Here is a 13,766-nt window from a genome sequence, read left to right as displayed (position 1 = left end):
CCCCACAGCCTTTAAAGGACCGAGCCGCCGGATGGGCAGTTCGATCAGCCAATCGCGCCGAACCCCCCCGCGGCGTCGCGGGGCCAATGAGAGGGGCGGAGGCGCGGAGGAAGCTCCGCCCCGGGGCGGGGGCGTGGCGGCGGGAGGGGGCGCCATGCGCCATGTCATGGAGGCTCAGTGTGCGAGCGGCCATTGACGGAGTCGGAGCTGCGTGTGGAGCGGGGCGGCGGCGGCGGCGGCGGCTGCCCGCGGCGTTCCCCTTCCCACTCCCGGTTCCCTCCCGGCGGCGGCCGCCGCAGCAGCAGCAGCGACCCCGCGGCTGGTCCCCCCCGCCGCGCCCGGCCACCCTCCCTCGCTACTGCGGAGCCGCGGGAGGGGGGGGGCGATGGAGATGAAGAAGCGCATCAACCTGGAGTTGAGGAACCGGGCCCCCGAGAAGGTGAGGGGCGGCGGGGCGGCGGGCAGCGCTCCCGCCTCCGCACGGGTGACCGCCGCCGCCTCAGGCCGCACGGGCCCGGCCCGGCGGCGCCGCCGAATCTGGGTCAGCCGTGGCGCAGGAGCCCCGCGGGGCGCGGGCGGCGCTTCCGGGCGCCGGCCCCGGGGCGGTGGGCGGCGGGCGGCGGGGACCCGCGCCCCCTCCCTCCTTTCCTTCCTCCCTCCCCTCCTCGCCGCCAACTTCTCCCCGCGCCGTCGCCCCTCGCCCCCCGAAGTTGGCTGGGAAGGGGGAGGGGGTGCGGGCGGGCCCCCAACTTGCTCCCGCCGTTAATCCCCTCCCGGTTCGCCGCCTCCAACTTGCGAGCGCGGCCGTAGTAAACAGGTCACGGTCGCAGCCGAGCTCAACCTCAGCCCTTCCCTCCCTCATCTTTTTTTTTTTTTTTTTTCCTCCTTTAAATTTTATTTAATTAATTTGCCTTTCCAACCTCCGCCCCCCTTCCCCACGTCGCGCTGCGTGGCGCGGCCGGCTCGGTCCCGCTTCGTCCAGCCGCCGCCCCGCCGGGTGCACGATGGGGAGAACCGGGGTGGGGGGGGTGTCCCCCAAACCCACCCAGTTAACGAGAGCACGTGTGGGTGTCGTCCCGTCCCACCCACTCCCCACCACCTCCAACTTCTCATTTCTTCAGAAAGATTAAAAAAAAAAAAAACAAATCAAAAAACTGAAAATTTGGGAGCTCACGTGCGCTGCGAGGCAAATGCCACCACCGCCCCCTCCACGCCAGAGGCTGGGGGACATGGCGCGTGGGACGGCCCCCGTTCCCCGTGGGCACGTCACGGACCCCGCTGCCCCACTCGTGGCTCTAGCAGAGGGTTTTGCATCGAGGTTGGTTAAAAAAACCCAGCGCCTCTCGCTCGCCCCAGGAGTAAAGTCCAGATAACGTCGATACTGCCGCGCGGCTGACCCGACTCGCAGGGGATTTGGGGAAAAAAGTGCCCAAAACCATTCATTTCGCCAAACAACTCGTGTTTCAGGAAGTTGTATCAGTGGCAGGTACCTGAAGAGGCCTCCGTGTGCTTTCAGCATGCGTCTTGGGTGAAGCCGTGAAGGTTCCCTCTCTCCCCCGGCACTTTTCTTGAAAACTTTATGCTTGTTTGGAGTAATTTTATTTTTTCTAATGGAAAAATAAAACAATAGTGAGACTTGGAAGCTGGCAGACCGTGCCACTTGGAGGTTTCTGCAGCAGTCTTAAAATGTTATTATTTAAAAGTATACAGGGAAAAGGAAGAGTTGCCTTGTTAATGGTCTTTCTAATGAGTGGGATGTTCCACTGTAGATAAAATAATTTAGAATTAATTGGGTGCTCCTTGTTACTGCTTCTCAAAGTACGCCACCTGTATCGATTATTTAGTTGTTTTAGTGGCTTTGGCAGGAGGAAATTATTTAATTTGACTTAATTAACCTGCAGGACTCACTGCTAAAATAATCTGGAGCCAGAAGGTTTAGGGTTCAGAAAGAAATTGAAGAGTTTGATAGGTTTGAATACGCATGATCAAATTATTAAAGTTTAGAAACAAGTTAGCAGTTCACTCTTAGACCAGGGCAGCTCTTACCCCAGGCAGTGGTGGCACTATAGGAAGTTATAAAAGTGTCCATCAGTAAAGTTTGGGGGTAGATGGCAGTTTCTGGAGAATTTGAAGCATCCTCAGAGGAAGGGAAACTGTTACATACTTCTTTTTTTAAATTGGCCCGTGTCAGTGATTTCAGACCACAAGTCTCGTCTAAATTGAAACCAAACACCAAACCAACAGATATTTAACAGTCTCCAAGTTGTGGTTTAGATGAAGCGTGCGGGTTTGGGGGTTGGTTTTTTTTTGATGCTCATTGAACTGATGAATGACTTGCCATCCTATTCAAAGGTGACCGAGTTGGTGCTCGATAACTGCCGATCCAGCAACGGTGAAATCGAAGGTCTCAATGATTCATTTAAAGAACTCGAGTTTCTTAGCATGGCCAATGTAGAGCTGACATCACTGGCCAAACTTCCCACGTTGAGTAAGCTCCGAAAGGTACGTAACTTGCACCAGCCGGCGAGTTTTGGGCATCTCCGGTTAATTATGGCCAAATGAGGCTTGGTCAACGACTCTTGGGACAGTTGAATGCTTGTTTGTTAAAAATGTGAAGGTTGGCCATGCCTTGGGTTGGACATCACCAGCAGAATAAAAGTTTGCAGTGAATTCTGGTATTTTGTATTCTGCTAACTTAAAATGTAGGTACCCAAACCCTTGAGATTTTAAGGACTGCTTTATAATTCTCAAAATAAACTGAAAAGAACTTTTTCACAGCCAACTGTCACGCAACTAGTGCTTGTTCACTGGTGGGATTCTTCGAAGGTGTTTGGTTTTGGGATTAAATTGTTAAATTAAAGGGAGAATGATGAAAAATGATGCAGTCTGAATTGAATGGTAAGAAGCCAACCGTTCAATGACTTTAATTTTTTTTCTGTGTAATAGTTGGAGTTGAGCGACAACATCATTTCAGGAGGCTTGGAGGTCCTTGCAGAAAGATGTCCAAATCTCACATATCTAAATCTAAGTGGCAACAAAATCAAAGATCTTGGCACTGTGGAAGCTCTTGTAAGTACGAAGCGAGAGGGGCTAATGGAACATTTCAATCTAATAAATACTAATCAAGAATAAATGAAATTTTTTTGCAATGGAGTGGCACCAACTTGACTTTGAGCAGGTTTTTCAAGCACAGTACGGAAACAGCAAATGGGAGGCTTAAACTCATAAGAAAAGATGCAGCGTGGTATGTTGTAGCTACTTCTGTTCCTTTTCAGCTGAAAGGCATGCAAAATGAAATTACTTTTCACCTGTCATATATATATTTTTTTTCTTGCCAGCTGAGGTGGAGTGGATGCTGCGGTGTTTGAGGTTTGTCGGTATTCCAGTTGGTCCTGACTTGATTAACTCGATGTCATGGTTATTAGAGATGGTACTTGTAAATGTGCCGCTGTAAAATTCCTTCCGTGTTAGTGGTGGGATGTGTAGAATAAGAGATTTTTGAGCTTCTGTTTTGCCTTTGAAAGAAAAGCAGCCAAGTTATGTCTTGCTAATCCTCTTGTGTTCATTTATTAAGGTATAGTTTGTCTAATAAGCAACTGCCTCAAGCTTTTGTTAAACTGTGTAGTGATGAGGATGTGTGTACGAGAGGGTTGGGTAGGAGCAAACCTGGAAAGCACCAACTGTCAGTCATGTAGATGGAGGAAGAAGCTGTCTGATCTCTTCACCCACTTCTCCGATGATTTATTAATTTGTTTTAGGACTTCAATATAGACTACGCATTTTTAAAACTGCTCATAAAGATTCATCTACTTTAATGGTGCTTTTTAACCCAGCAGTTAGTAGGCTAAGTCAAGCAGTTTCAATGCTCTGTAGAAGAAACACTTATTTAGGTCTTAGACGCTTGCCAAGCCGTGCAGGTGGCTCGTTCTGTATGTGTGTAGTCCGAAAGGTGAGAAAAATCACCATTGGTTGTCTAGTCTTTATTGTTCGGAAAGCAAAATTCAGAGGTGTAGTTATAAATCCCACCAAACGCCTCTTGCTTGTTCCTCACGAGAGGCCTGTAATTAGTTAAACTGTTTGAAAATACTAAGAAGGGATGGGGACAAAACAAATTCTGTGGCTGGCTGTATGGTTAACTGTGCTTGGGCTGTGACTCCGCTGTAATTTGAAGTACCACATCAAGGAATGGGAGGGGAAAAACACCAAACCCTTTTCATTTATTTTCAGCAAAATCTCAAAAACTTGAAGAGCCTTGACCTGTTCAACTGTGAGATTACAAACCTTGAGGATTACAGAGACAGCATTTTTGAGCTGCTTCAGCAAATCACATACCTAGATGGATTTGATCAGGAAGATAATGAGGCACCGGACTCAGAAGATGATGATGATGAGGGTAACTTCCTGAAATAAACTGTGGCTGGTAGTAGTACACTGTAATAAAGATGCAGATGTAGTGTGGGTTATAGTGACTTCTTGATGCACATTCTGTGCTCTTATTTTTGAAGCGCGGACTTGTAGAACTTGGTATTAACACAATGTGATACAGAAGGAAAACTCCTGTCAGAGGATTCCAGTGTTCTTCCAGAAGCCTTCAGAGTTAAGGAAATTTGAGTAAAGATATTGTTACAAAGATGTAAATATTCTCTAAATAAGTTGTTGCCAGTAGTAGAGCACTTTGGTACTACTGAATGATACAAAGCAAGGGGACGAGCATGTTATTTTGGATGAAGAATTATAATTTTACCGTTTTTTGTAATGGCTTGACTCCCATGCTCAAGAATAATACAATTTTTTTTAAAAAATGTGTATAGTTCCTTTTGATCGGACCTCAGCTGTAGGCATTAATGAGGCAATACCTACATCTTTTCCCATTGTTACCTGATTGAAAACAAAACCTGTAGGTTTAGGTTTGTCAGTGTGGCTACAAATTCTGCAATGATGTGATTGCAGGAGCAGCATGCCTGCTCTTCTTTAAATGTACTTAACAGATGACTGGCACAGTCAAAGCTGTTAAAAAGAAAAAAAATGAAAAAAATCCAAAGTGTGTTTGAGCACTGTTAGCAAATATGATGGGCTGCTGTTGTGATGCAGCGTCTTGCGTATGTCTGCCTCCTAAATATCCACACAAATGGCGAGATTTGGGCTGTATCTGTTCAACAGAGGTTTCTCGGGGGTTTTTTGGTGCATAAAATCGTTAGTTAGGAGCTGCTGTATGCTGGCTCATGGCTCTTGGGCTGCTGACGACTGCTCAGGCACAGCAAAGTTTGGAAGTCTGTGTTTTAAAAGAACTCAATGGAAGCCAAATAGTTGTTACTTGGAATGTGACGATAAACCCAATATTTGAAAATAGATGAATAGGTTATTAACTTGAAAATGAATTTAAGTGTTAATTCACCTTCTCATTTCTTGTTATTTGCTTAACTGCAACTGTGAAAGTGATCATATGCTTCAGACGTAGAAATGAAATGAGAGATCATCTCTTTGGAACTGTAGGTGTTTCACAGTTACTAGTGATTAAATAACAGATATGTGTAATATGTTAAGCTAGGTTTGCCTTTAAATATTTTAGGGTTTGATTCTCTAGAGAAGTCTCTCTTCCCCTTCCATTGACTAAATTTTCAGCTCCCTTGCAGGAGTTTGCATACGTAGCTGCTTCAGGCGTTGAGAATTTTGCCTGAAGCTTGAGGTGTAAAAACACTGGTAGCCTTTCTTCGAGGGGGGGGGAAGAAGATTAACTTCATTAAAATTGCTTATTTCCCATGTGGTGCCTGTATTAAAAAAAAACCTTCTGGAAAAAAAAAGAAGTTACAACTAGCTTGACCTGGTATATACAAACTTGCGTAAAGAGGAGTTAATGCAACTTGTAGCGTATATGTGTAAGTGTATCCTTCATTTCAGAAGGAGATGAAGATGACGATGACGAAGATGAGGATGAAGCTGGTCCTCCAGGAGAATATGAAGAGGAAGATGATGAAGATGATGGAGGTTCAGATTTGGGGGAAGGTGAAGAGGAGGAAGAAGTTGGGCTGTCATACCTGATGAAAGAAGAAATTCAGGTAAAGTTTGTAAATTCTATTAAATCCAAGAAATGAAGAGAAATGGCCTACACACCTCAGTGTTCCTTGAAACACATAGACACAGAGTATAGAAATGCAGGGTAGATGCCGCGAGATGTTTTGGAGAGAACGCTGCTGTTCACCGAAATGTAAAGCCTTGACTCAAACGTGAGCAGTGGCTGTCGGCTGTGAGGATGGTCCTGGCTGACTTCACTCTTACCCCACCCCAGGATGTTGCAGGACAGTAGAACTGCCCTATTCTCTGTAAGCTAAAGCTGCAATTCTCCCCAACGTTTTGAAACTATGCGCTACTACCAATTAAATTATCAGAATAGAAATCCGTATTAAGTAGAATAAATTAATTTCTTTTGGAAAACCAAAGAAAATACCTTGGTCTTGTGAAAGAAGAGAACAAAGTAGCAACAAGTTACTGGTACTTCAAGTAAGATGAAGCAAAGGAAAAGTCTATGTTAGTGCTGTAATAAATGCTGGGTTTTTTACCATGCGCTCACTTGAAAATGTTCTTATGGTGACGTTAAAGGATCTTTCATGTAGCAGTGTACTAAAAAGCAAGTGGAGGAGTATAAAGATAAGAAAATAGACAAGTTTTACAAGGCCATGAATAGATTCTTGTAGATATAAACTGGTTATGCCTAAATGATTATTGGATAGAATAAAACCCAGCAGTCCTGATTTAGTACTGTCCTTCGACAGCTACTGGGGGTTTTGGAGGGAGAATGTACGTGATGTGGATTTTGTGTGCACGCCTGTGCAAACAGCTCACACGTTTGATGAGAGTTTACTTCCTATCAGCTGCATTTTGTGTGGATGTGCAGAAAATCTTCATCTTGTTCTTATAACTAGCTCTCAGATTTGCTTACAAATGTAACTTCGTTCCTGCCTTAATACTCTGAAGAGGTAATGGCTGTAACACAACTCATGAAGCTAAAAGTAAATAACTAAATCAGTTTTGAAGCCAAGACTTTAGAGGTAGCTCTTTGGAAAACGAACAACATGTGACTAGGAAGAATATCAGGAATTAATTGTGTGTGGTCATTAGTATTTGCATGTTAGGTGACTAGGAATTACTCCAGAGCCCTGAAAATGTTAGGGGAGCGCAGAACCGTGGCCCTCAGGTGTGACAACCAGATCCTGAGTTTGTATTTTGCGTTTGTTTAGGTAAAGAACGGGTAATGTTTTGAGAGTTCTAGTTTGCTAGCTTTTTCCCTGTATTTTGGAAGATTAATTTGGAAAATTAAATCATGCGCCATTCTAATTGTAATGAATTAATCCAGAGTGTTTTTCAATTCCCATGTTCGAAGGGCAAACGTCAGGCAGGCTCTCTGATGTTTTCACATTGTTACTTGTTACATTACCCTGTGTATAAAATTTGGTATAGCAGATGGATATAAATAAGACTTCAGTTTGTCTTCAAGGCTTGACGTGGTGCCAGTAGGGCAGCGATCTCGTACCAGTTTAATTTTCTGGGGCTGCTGATTGTTAATTAGTTTACATTTTTCAGCTATCAGCTTTTGAAAAAAAAAAACCTGCAACAACTTAATTCATTTGACATAGAAACAAGAATTTTGTGAAGCTATTAGCCCTTCTGCTTTCTCCTCTTCCTTGTCCTTTAATGACAGTGGGTTCAAAGGAAAACTAAGCTGTTTGTCATCTCTATTTGACGGCATGGCTTCTTCAGTTAATTTTGCAATAACTAGCTCTTGAGCTGGTGTAAGATAGTGGTAAGTGGGGGAAAAAAACCAAAGAAATGAGAATACGAGGCCAGATAATACACTGATTAAGCGTGCTGTAGTCGGCTTGGCTGCCTGTCCTCATACAGATGGCCGGTAACAGAAAGTAAATGTGGAATGTGACCTCTGAACAGAGTAAGTGGGATTTTCTGAATTTCTGCTCGGGATCAGCACGTTAGCAAAACTTAAACAAACAGCAATTTTAAACATATTTCACGGTTTTTGTGAAGGATGAAGATGATGATGATGACTATGTTGAAGAAGGAGGTGATGAGGAGGAAGAAGGTAAGTACTCAAGTTATTAAAGTTGTGACTAAACCGATTGATTCCTTATGATTCTCTAGCTTTGCGAGTTTGGGATGTGCACCGTAGTGGCATAAATCACTGCTTGGCTGGTCTGTCTCTGAAGGTATGTGAAATATTTTAGGATTGGTTTAAGCAAGAGCTCAAGCAGGTAGGAAAGTAGGAAAGTAGCTGAGCATGATTTGATATTTTTGTCTGCTCACTTGCAAAATAAAACCAAGGAGGAAATGACAGTTTTCAAAGTCTCTCATTGAAGCAGCTTTCAAAAACAAAAGATACTGCGTCTCCTACACCGTTAGAAATTTTAATTTTCCAACATGCAGAAGGGACTCTTCTGTCTACCTTGCAAATGTTATTTACATACATTGAAAGACTGTTTCGTGCACCAGAGGCTCCGCTGGCAAAGCCCTGGAAGCAGCAGCTTTATCTTTTCCCTTTATCGAGCTGGAAGTGGCCTCTCCAGGAAACCTTTCTACTTGAGAGGCAACTCCTAGGAGGCAAACTCCTATTTTTTTTCTTTTCTTTCTAGCCTTTTTATCAACGATAGTAACTTCTTCATTTCATAAATGGCTGGTTTGATGTCTGCCATGTGCATAATAGCCAAAAGCTTGCAAAAAAACCCAAACCAGTGTGTGTGGTTCATCCTGCTTTAAGGAGGTACAGTGTATTGAGTGTGTGTGGAAAAGCAGCATTCTTGCAGGCTGATACTGTTCCTTTGGTATTTTGCAGAACATAAAGTTCTGTTTTCAAGAAGTGAGTTATTTCAGTTTTTTTTTTTCATAAAATAACTTTTAATTTTATCTTTTGATATTCTAAAAAGGGCCTGCAAGAAGTTACATGGGACAAACATACCACTCATTCTTTTTTCATACCTCATTTGAGGTTTCCAGGCCTTCAGGGTAGGGACCAGCCTTACGTTGGAGGCTCCTGCTCTGTTCTGGACTCCTGGAACAGAAGTTGCTCTGTAGGCAGAAGGCTTGTTCTCGATTCATGTGCGCAGATATCAGCATCCTCCAATTCATGGGTGGATGGATGGGTGGCTTAGTTGTATGCATCTGTGTTCCACGTGGTAAGATTAAGACACCGGCTAGGAGTCCCCTCTTACTACCAGTCAATGGCCGCTATAATCCATTTTTAAAAATAATCAAGTTGCATCTTAATTAGCTGGCTCTTCCTCTGGACTTTTCTGGCTATGAGGCTCTCCCAGAACTCTACTTTTTTTAATCCCCATCTTATCTGTGTGCTTGGTTTAATAGAGCAGGTTTTGGAGATGTATCTTGAAAAAACTGAAATTTCGAAGTAGTAATGCTAATTCTTCACTTTTTGCAAATGCATCCTTCGAGTCTATTAAGACAACAAAGCAGGCGGTCAGGATGGCTAATTAGCCAGGAAATGACTGCTGGAAAATAAATCTATTAGATTTGGCAAAATTGCATTTCATGATTTCACCACAAGAGCGCATAGTCCACTGACTGAATTAAGCATATTTCAAAGAATCAGCTCAAAGATGTTTATGCAAGAGGTTGCTATCAGTTTGTCATGGGAGGGAGAACGGCATGTGTTTCACTTGGTATCTGCAAAACTGCTGGGGTTTGGGCGGGGTGTAATGCAACTTCTAAAGTTAGGGAGATATAAAAATGTCATTTCCAATTGAGTTCTCAAATATTTGTTAACAGGAGCACTTTTTAATAAATCCACGTTGTCTTGGTAATTCCTGTATGGAACATCACAGGCTTAACTTGAACTTAGCTTAATATGGCCTGCATGAATTATTCAGAGTAACGTAAACTGATCTTTTTTTTTTTTTTGAGAGCCATAAGCAACACAGAGATGTTATAGCAGTGAAAGTGTTAGTGACAAGCAAACAGTAATCTATTTCAGTTACCTTTTCTACAAGTGTAACATTACATTTGATGTCTGAGCAGAACGTACTGAGATGTATGCGTACCTCTTTTCCTTAGCAGAGGGCATTCGAGGGGAGAAGAGGAAACGAGACCCTGAAGATGAAGGCGAGGAAGAGGATGATTAATTTGTTATAGACACAAGTAGGACCAGACTCTTAAGTTACAGAATACGCAATAGTGATTATGCAGATCTGTATGTCTCCATGTACCATAGATGTCCCTACAGAAGATATGTTAACTTTTTATAGGAGAAGTGTGGTTTTACTATTCTCGCCCTTTTTATCATTCCAAATAAGATACAATATCCTGTTAGTGAACCTACACGTAGAAAACAGTTTTCAGCCCTCTAATCACTGAAGCCATTGTCAAATTTTTTCCCCCTAGACTTTTCTTTGGAGCTTTTTAATTTTATACAAGCTTGCTGTGTTGGTCATCATTAGCCCAGAATTCAAACACCCATTTCACGTGGGTTTAATGTTGTGAATTTCCTTCAAGATTTTAAAGGTTTTTATACTTAAAAAGCTGAACTCAAAAATGCTAGATGGCAAATTCCGGTCTCTTTGAAATGAGATGTTGACTAGAGTCTGAGTTTACCAGGGATTCTATTTGAAATCAACAACTAGATGACACCTTTATTTCAGCTTTTTAAAAGGTGACTCCTGTAATATTTTTTTAAGTCTTCTATCCCATTTTGTGTGTTACAGTGTAAAGCCTAAGTAGGTTTCAGAAGATGATTTTTTTTTCCCTGCTTGTTCAGATGTTCAGTGTTTGCTGGAGTATTCACTAGACACCTCCAAGGACGTATCTTGGCAAACTGAAAAGATTGTAATCCTTAAATTTCTCCAAATTATGTAGTTATCGCAGGTATTAACAAAAGCAAATAATCCATAGTTTTAAACCATTTTGCTAGAAGTCTTTGTTTAACTTTCACTCACTTTACTCTTGCATTGTCATTTTGGGAATTCTGCAACAATCATGGTGTTTGGCTATAAAATATATGCATTTCTAATGCAGAAGTTAACGGGTAACTCCTTCAAGCACATTTTTTTTTCTTCAAACAACCCGCCCCCATTTTTATAGAATCATTGAAGGGGAAAAGATGAACATAAGTTAGTATTTCTTCGCAGGTCACCCTTTAAACTTTTTAAATCTGGTTGTAGGCAAAACATTCAAGTTCATGTATAATACTAGTTAATAGTTTAGGGTTTTTTATATTGAATGGCTGCAGAAACTTGTTCCGTTGCGTACAGTTGGTGGCAAGTACAGGAGACATGCGGACAAACTTTTTTCTAGCAGCCCATTTGTGACCAGCAGGTCTTAATAATTCTGCCCCGTTGGATTCATGTTTTCTATTTGAGCCACTGCGAAACAAGTACAAACATACAGCATTCCTTTTTCAGTCATGATTTGGATTTAAAAACCAGTAGTCTTGACATAAAACTAATTTACATTGTTTCACGTAGGTACTGAACCAAATATCACACACAGCTTTATTCAAGAGAGTTATTTTTATATCTGTCTTGGCTGACAATAGCTGCCATTAAACTGGGGGAGACACCACGGGTGGGGGAAAAGGGAGATTTCCTGGACCTAAGTAAGAGTCAGTCACCCATCGATTGGTTACCTGTGAATATTTAATAGGTATTTCACACACTAGCAGACTTTAAATGTGACTTCCAACTCTTAAATCAAGGTTAGATACTGCAGGGTTGAAGTTCTGCAAAGCCCAATTTCTTGTGTGTGTGGGTTGTTTGTTTTTTTCCCCCCCAAATAGAGCCTTAAATCATAGTTTCTCATGTAGCTGTAAAGCATAGCCAGCCGTTAAAGGCGTCAGAATGAAACAAGTCAGGCAGATGGCAATATACTTGGAAATGAACTGACTAAATGGGTTTTGCGGTTTTTTTAATGAATTATCTGTAAAGACACTAGAAAAGTAGTGGTAAAACTACATTTGCAACCACAATCTGAGTTCCTGTGTTTGTGTATGAATACTGAATGACTAGAAACCTTAGGTAAGTGCACATCCTATCGTGTTGTGGAGGCTCTGTGTTCAAGGCAGTTGCTTTGTGCTCAGCTTTGAGATAGAAAAGTGTGTTTTTCCCATCATTTTGCTTATTTTTTTAGTCTCAGCGAATGATTGAAACCTATTATTTATAAGTATGTACTTTAAAGTACCTCATTGTCAGGGTTTTCCTTAACTGTCTTTTACTGATGCATAGAAAAATAGTTTTAAATGAAAAAAAAATCTATTTTGATGGATTACAATTCTTTTGGTCTTGTTTCAGTAAGCGAGTCTAATTTTGACATTGGATGAGCTAATTGGACAAAACCGAATTAACTCAGAAGGGGTTAGCAGACCTTCCCTAAGATAGGCAGACTTAACACTTCCTAAAAACAACTTGCAGGATCGTGCATCAGCTGCTACATCTTTAAATCTGAGCCTCACACAAAACTTAAACTTCAGAACTAACTTTGTCTTTTTCCTCAGTGTTACCATCTAAGTCTAGTTTCATATTTGTCAGCTTGGCATGCAATTAAACAGCATAGCATTTTTTTAAAAAAATAAGTAATACAGAGCCTCCAGATAACTTTTGAAACTTTTTTGCTTGGTGGGTGGTCTTTTCATGCAAATATGTAAGGGTGGGTTTTATATTTTGTAGAGGTTTTGTCCTATTTTAATGCTCTTTGTATGGCAGTATGTATATAGTGTGTTTTGGTTCCTTATCAAACTCTTTCCTTAAACTTTGGAGTAACTGATTTTGTGCAACTGTGTTTTGAATAAAGCCATGACAGTGTTAAATTAAAGAAAACAACCCTGCAGCACTCTTCTGATAATTTTTAGTTGTAACAAAACATGTTTCCTCCCCACGTGTGCTGTAAATTTTAAATTAAAAAAAGTTTTCAGACCGAATTATTTCAAATAAATTGAGACTATTGTATTGGATTACTTCTTTTAGTATGTACAGCTGTGGAGAATGCGGTATTTCTTAAGGAATGGAGTAAGGTAATTCTTTTTTCCCTGTTACCTTTTCGTTATTGGGAAACCTGCAGAATTGTGCATCTTTCTGGGGCTAGAACTTAGATTTTATGATATTCTAGGTCTTGGTAACATTGTCATGGGTGAGGAAGGATGCTATGGAAAACCCAAAATGATGAGTTTTTAATGTAGAAATAGTGTTGGAGCTATTGCATACTGTATAAATGCCATTTGGGTGTAGCTGAGTGATGCAAGTCTGGCAGAGTCTTGAGAAACAAAAATGAAAATTCTGCTTTTTTTTTTCCATCAATGCTGACTTGGTGTGCCCAGCAGCACAAGCTGCAAGTCTAATGCTGTCCTTTTGAAGCAGCTGTGAATTACTCCTCATTCAAGAACAAAGTTTTAAAAAAAAAAAAGCTTCTCCTATACAGGTACATCTAGTCTTGTTTTTTATTTTGGGATTAGTCCAGCATTCTTGGCAAAAATCCCCTGGATGCACTTGAGTAAGCTAGTAACTAAACAGGCTTTTCTACTAGATGAGTGATTAGCCAAGAAATGAGTGGTGGTTTTCTGGGATTTTTATTAAATTTTTTTAAGTGTGAGGAGGGATTACCTTTCCCTCTGAAGCCCCATCTTGGCCACTCACTCCCTGCTTGCCCACTGGAGTGAGACCAGATGGGGAACCTGAGTTGTAGCATTGGTTTTAACAGATGTTTAGTCTACCTTTTGGGGATACTGGTGGGTTTATGTGAAATGAAACCAAGCTGTTCCAATC

At 41.8% G+C, this 13,766-nt stretch overlaps 1 protein-coding gene across 4 annotated transcripts; it reads left to right on the top strand.

Moving 5' to 3' along the window:
• Window positions 1-119: 119 nt before the first annotated feature.
• Window positions 120-12,958, top strand: ANP32E (acidic nuclear phosphoprotein 32 family member E). Of its 4 annotated transcripts, none has more exons than XM_075737205.1 (7): window positions 120-439; window positions 2,353-2,502; window positions 2,947-3,069; window positions 4,228-4,393; window positions 5,899-6,056; window positions 8,038-8,092; window positions 10,072-12,958. In XM_075737205.1, exons 1-7 carry the CDS (start codon window positions 386-388, stop codon window positions 10,137-10,139), a joined length of 774 nt encoding a protein of 257 aa, XP_075593320.1. In that variant the 5' UTR covers window positions 120-385; the 3' UTR covers window positions 10,140-12,958. The 4 variants fall into 4 exon arrangements, with proteins under 4 accessions (XP_075593320.1, XP_075593321.1, XP_075593323.1 ...); XM_075737206.1 differs by having other exon boundaries at window positions 121-439; window positions 5,902-6,056; XM_075737208.1 differs by having other exon boundaries at window positions 124-439; window positions 5,902-6,056; window positions 10,075-12,958.
• The last annotated feature ends 808 nt before the right edge of the window (window positions 12,959-13,766 follow it).

Source organism: Balearica regulorum, chromosome 28 (assembly GCF_011004875.1).
Source record: "Balearica regulorum gibbericeps isolate bBalReg1 chromosome 28, bBalReg1.pri, whole genome shotgun sequence".
Classification (NCBI taxonomy): Eukaryota; Metazoa; Chordata; class Aves; order Gruiformes; family Gruidae; genus Balearica; species Balearica regulorum.
Note: the sequence above shows the minus strand (reverse complement) of the source record. Positions and strands in the feature narration are given on the sequence as shown.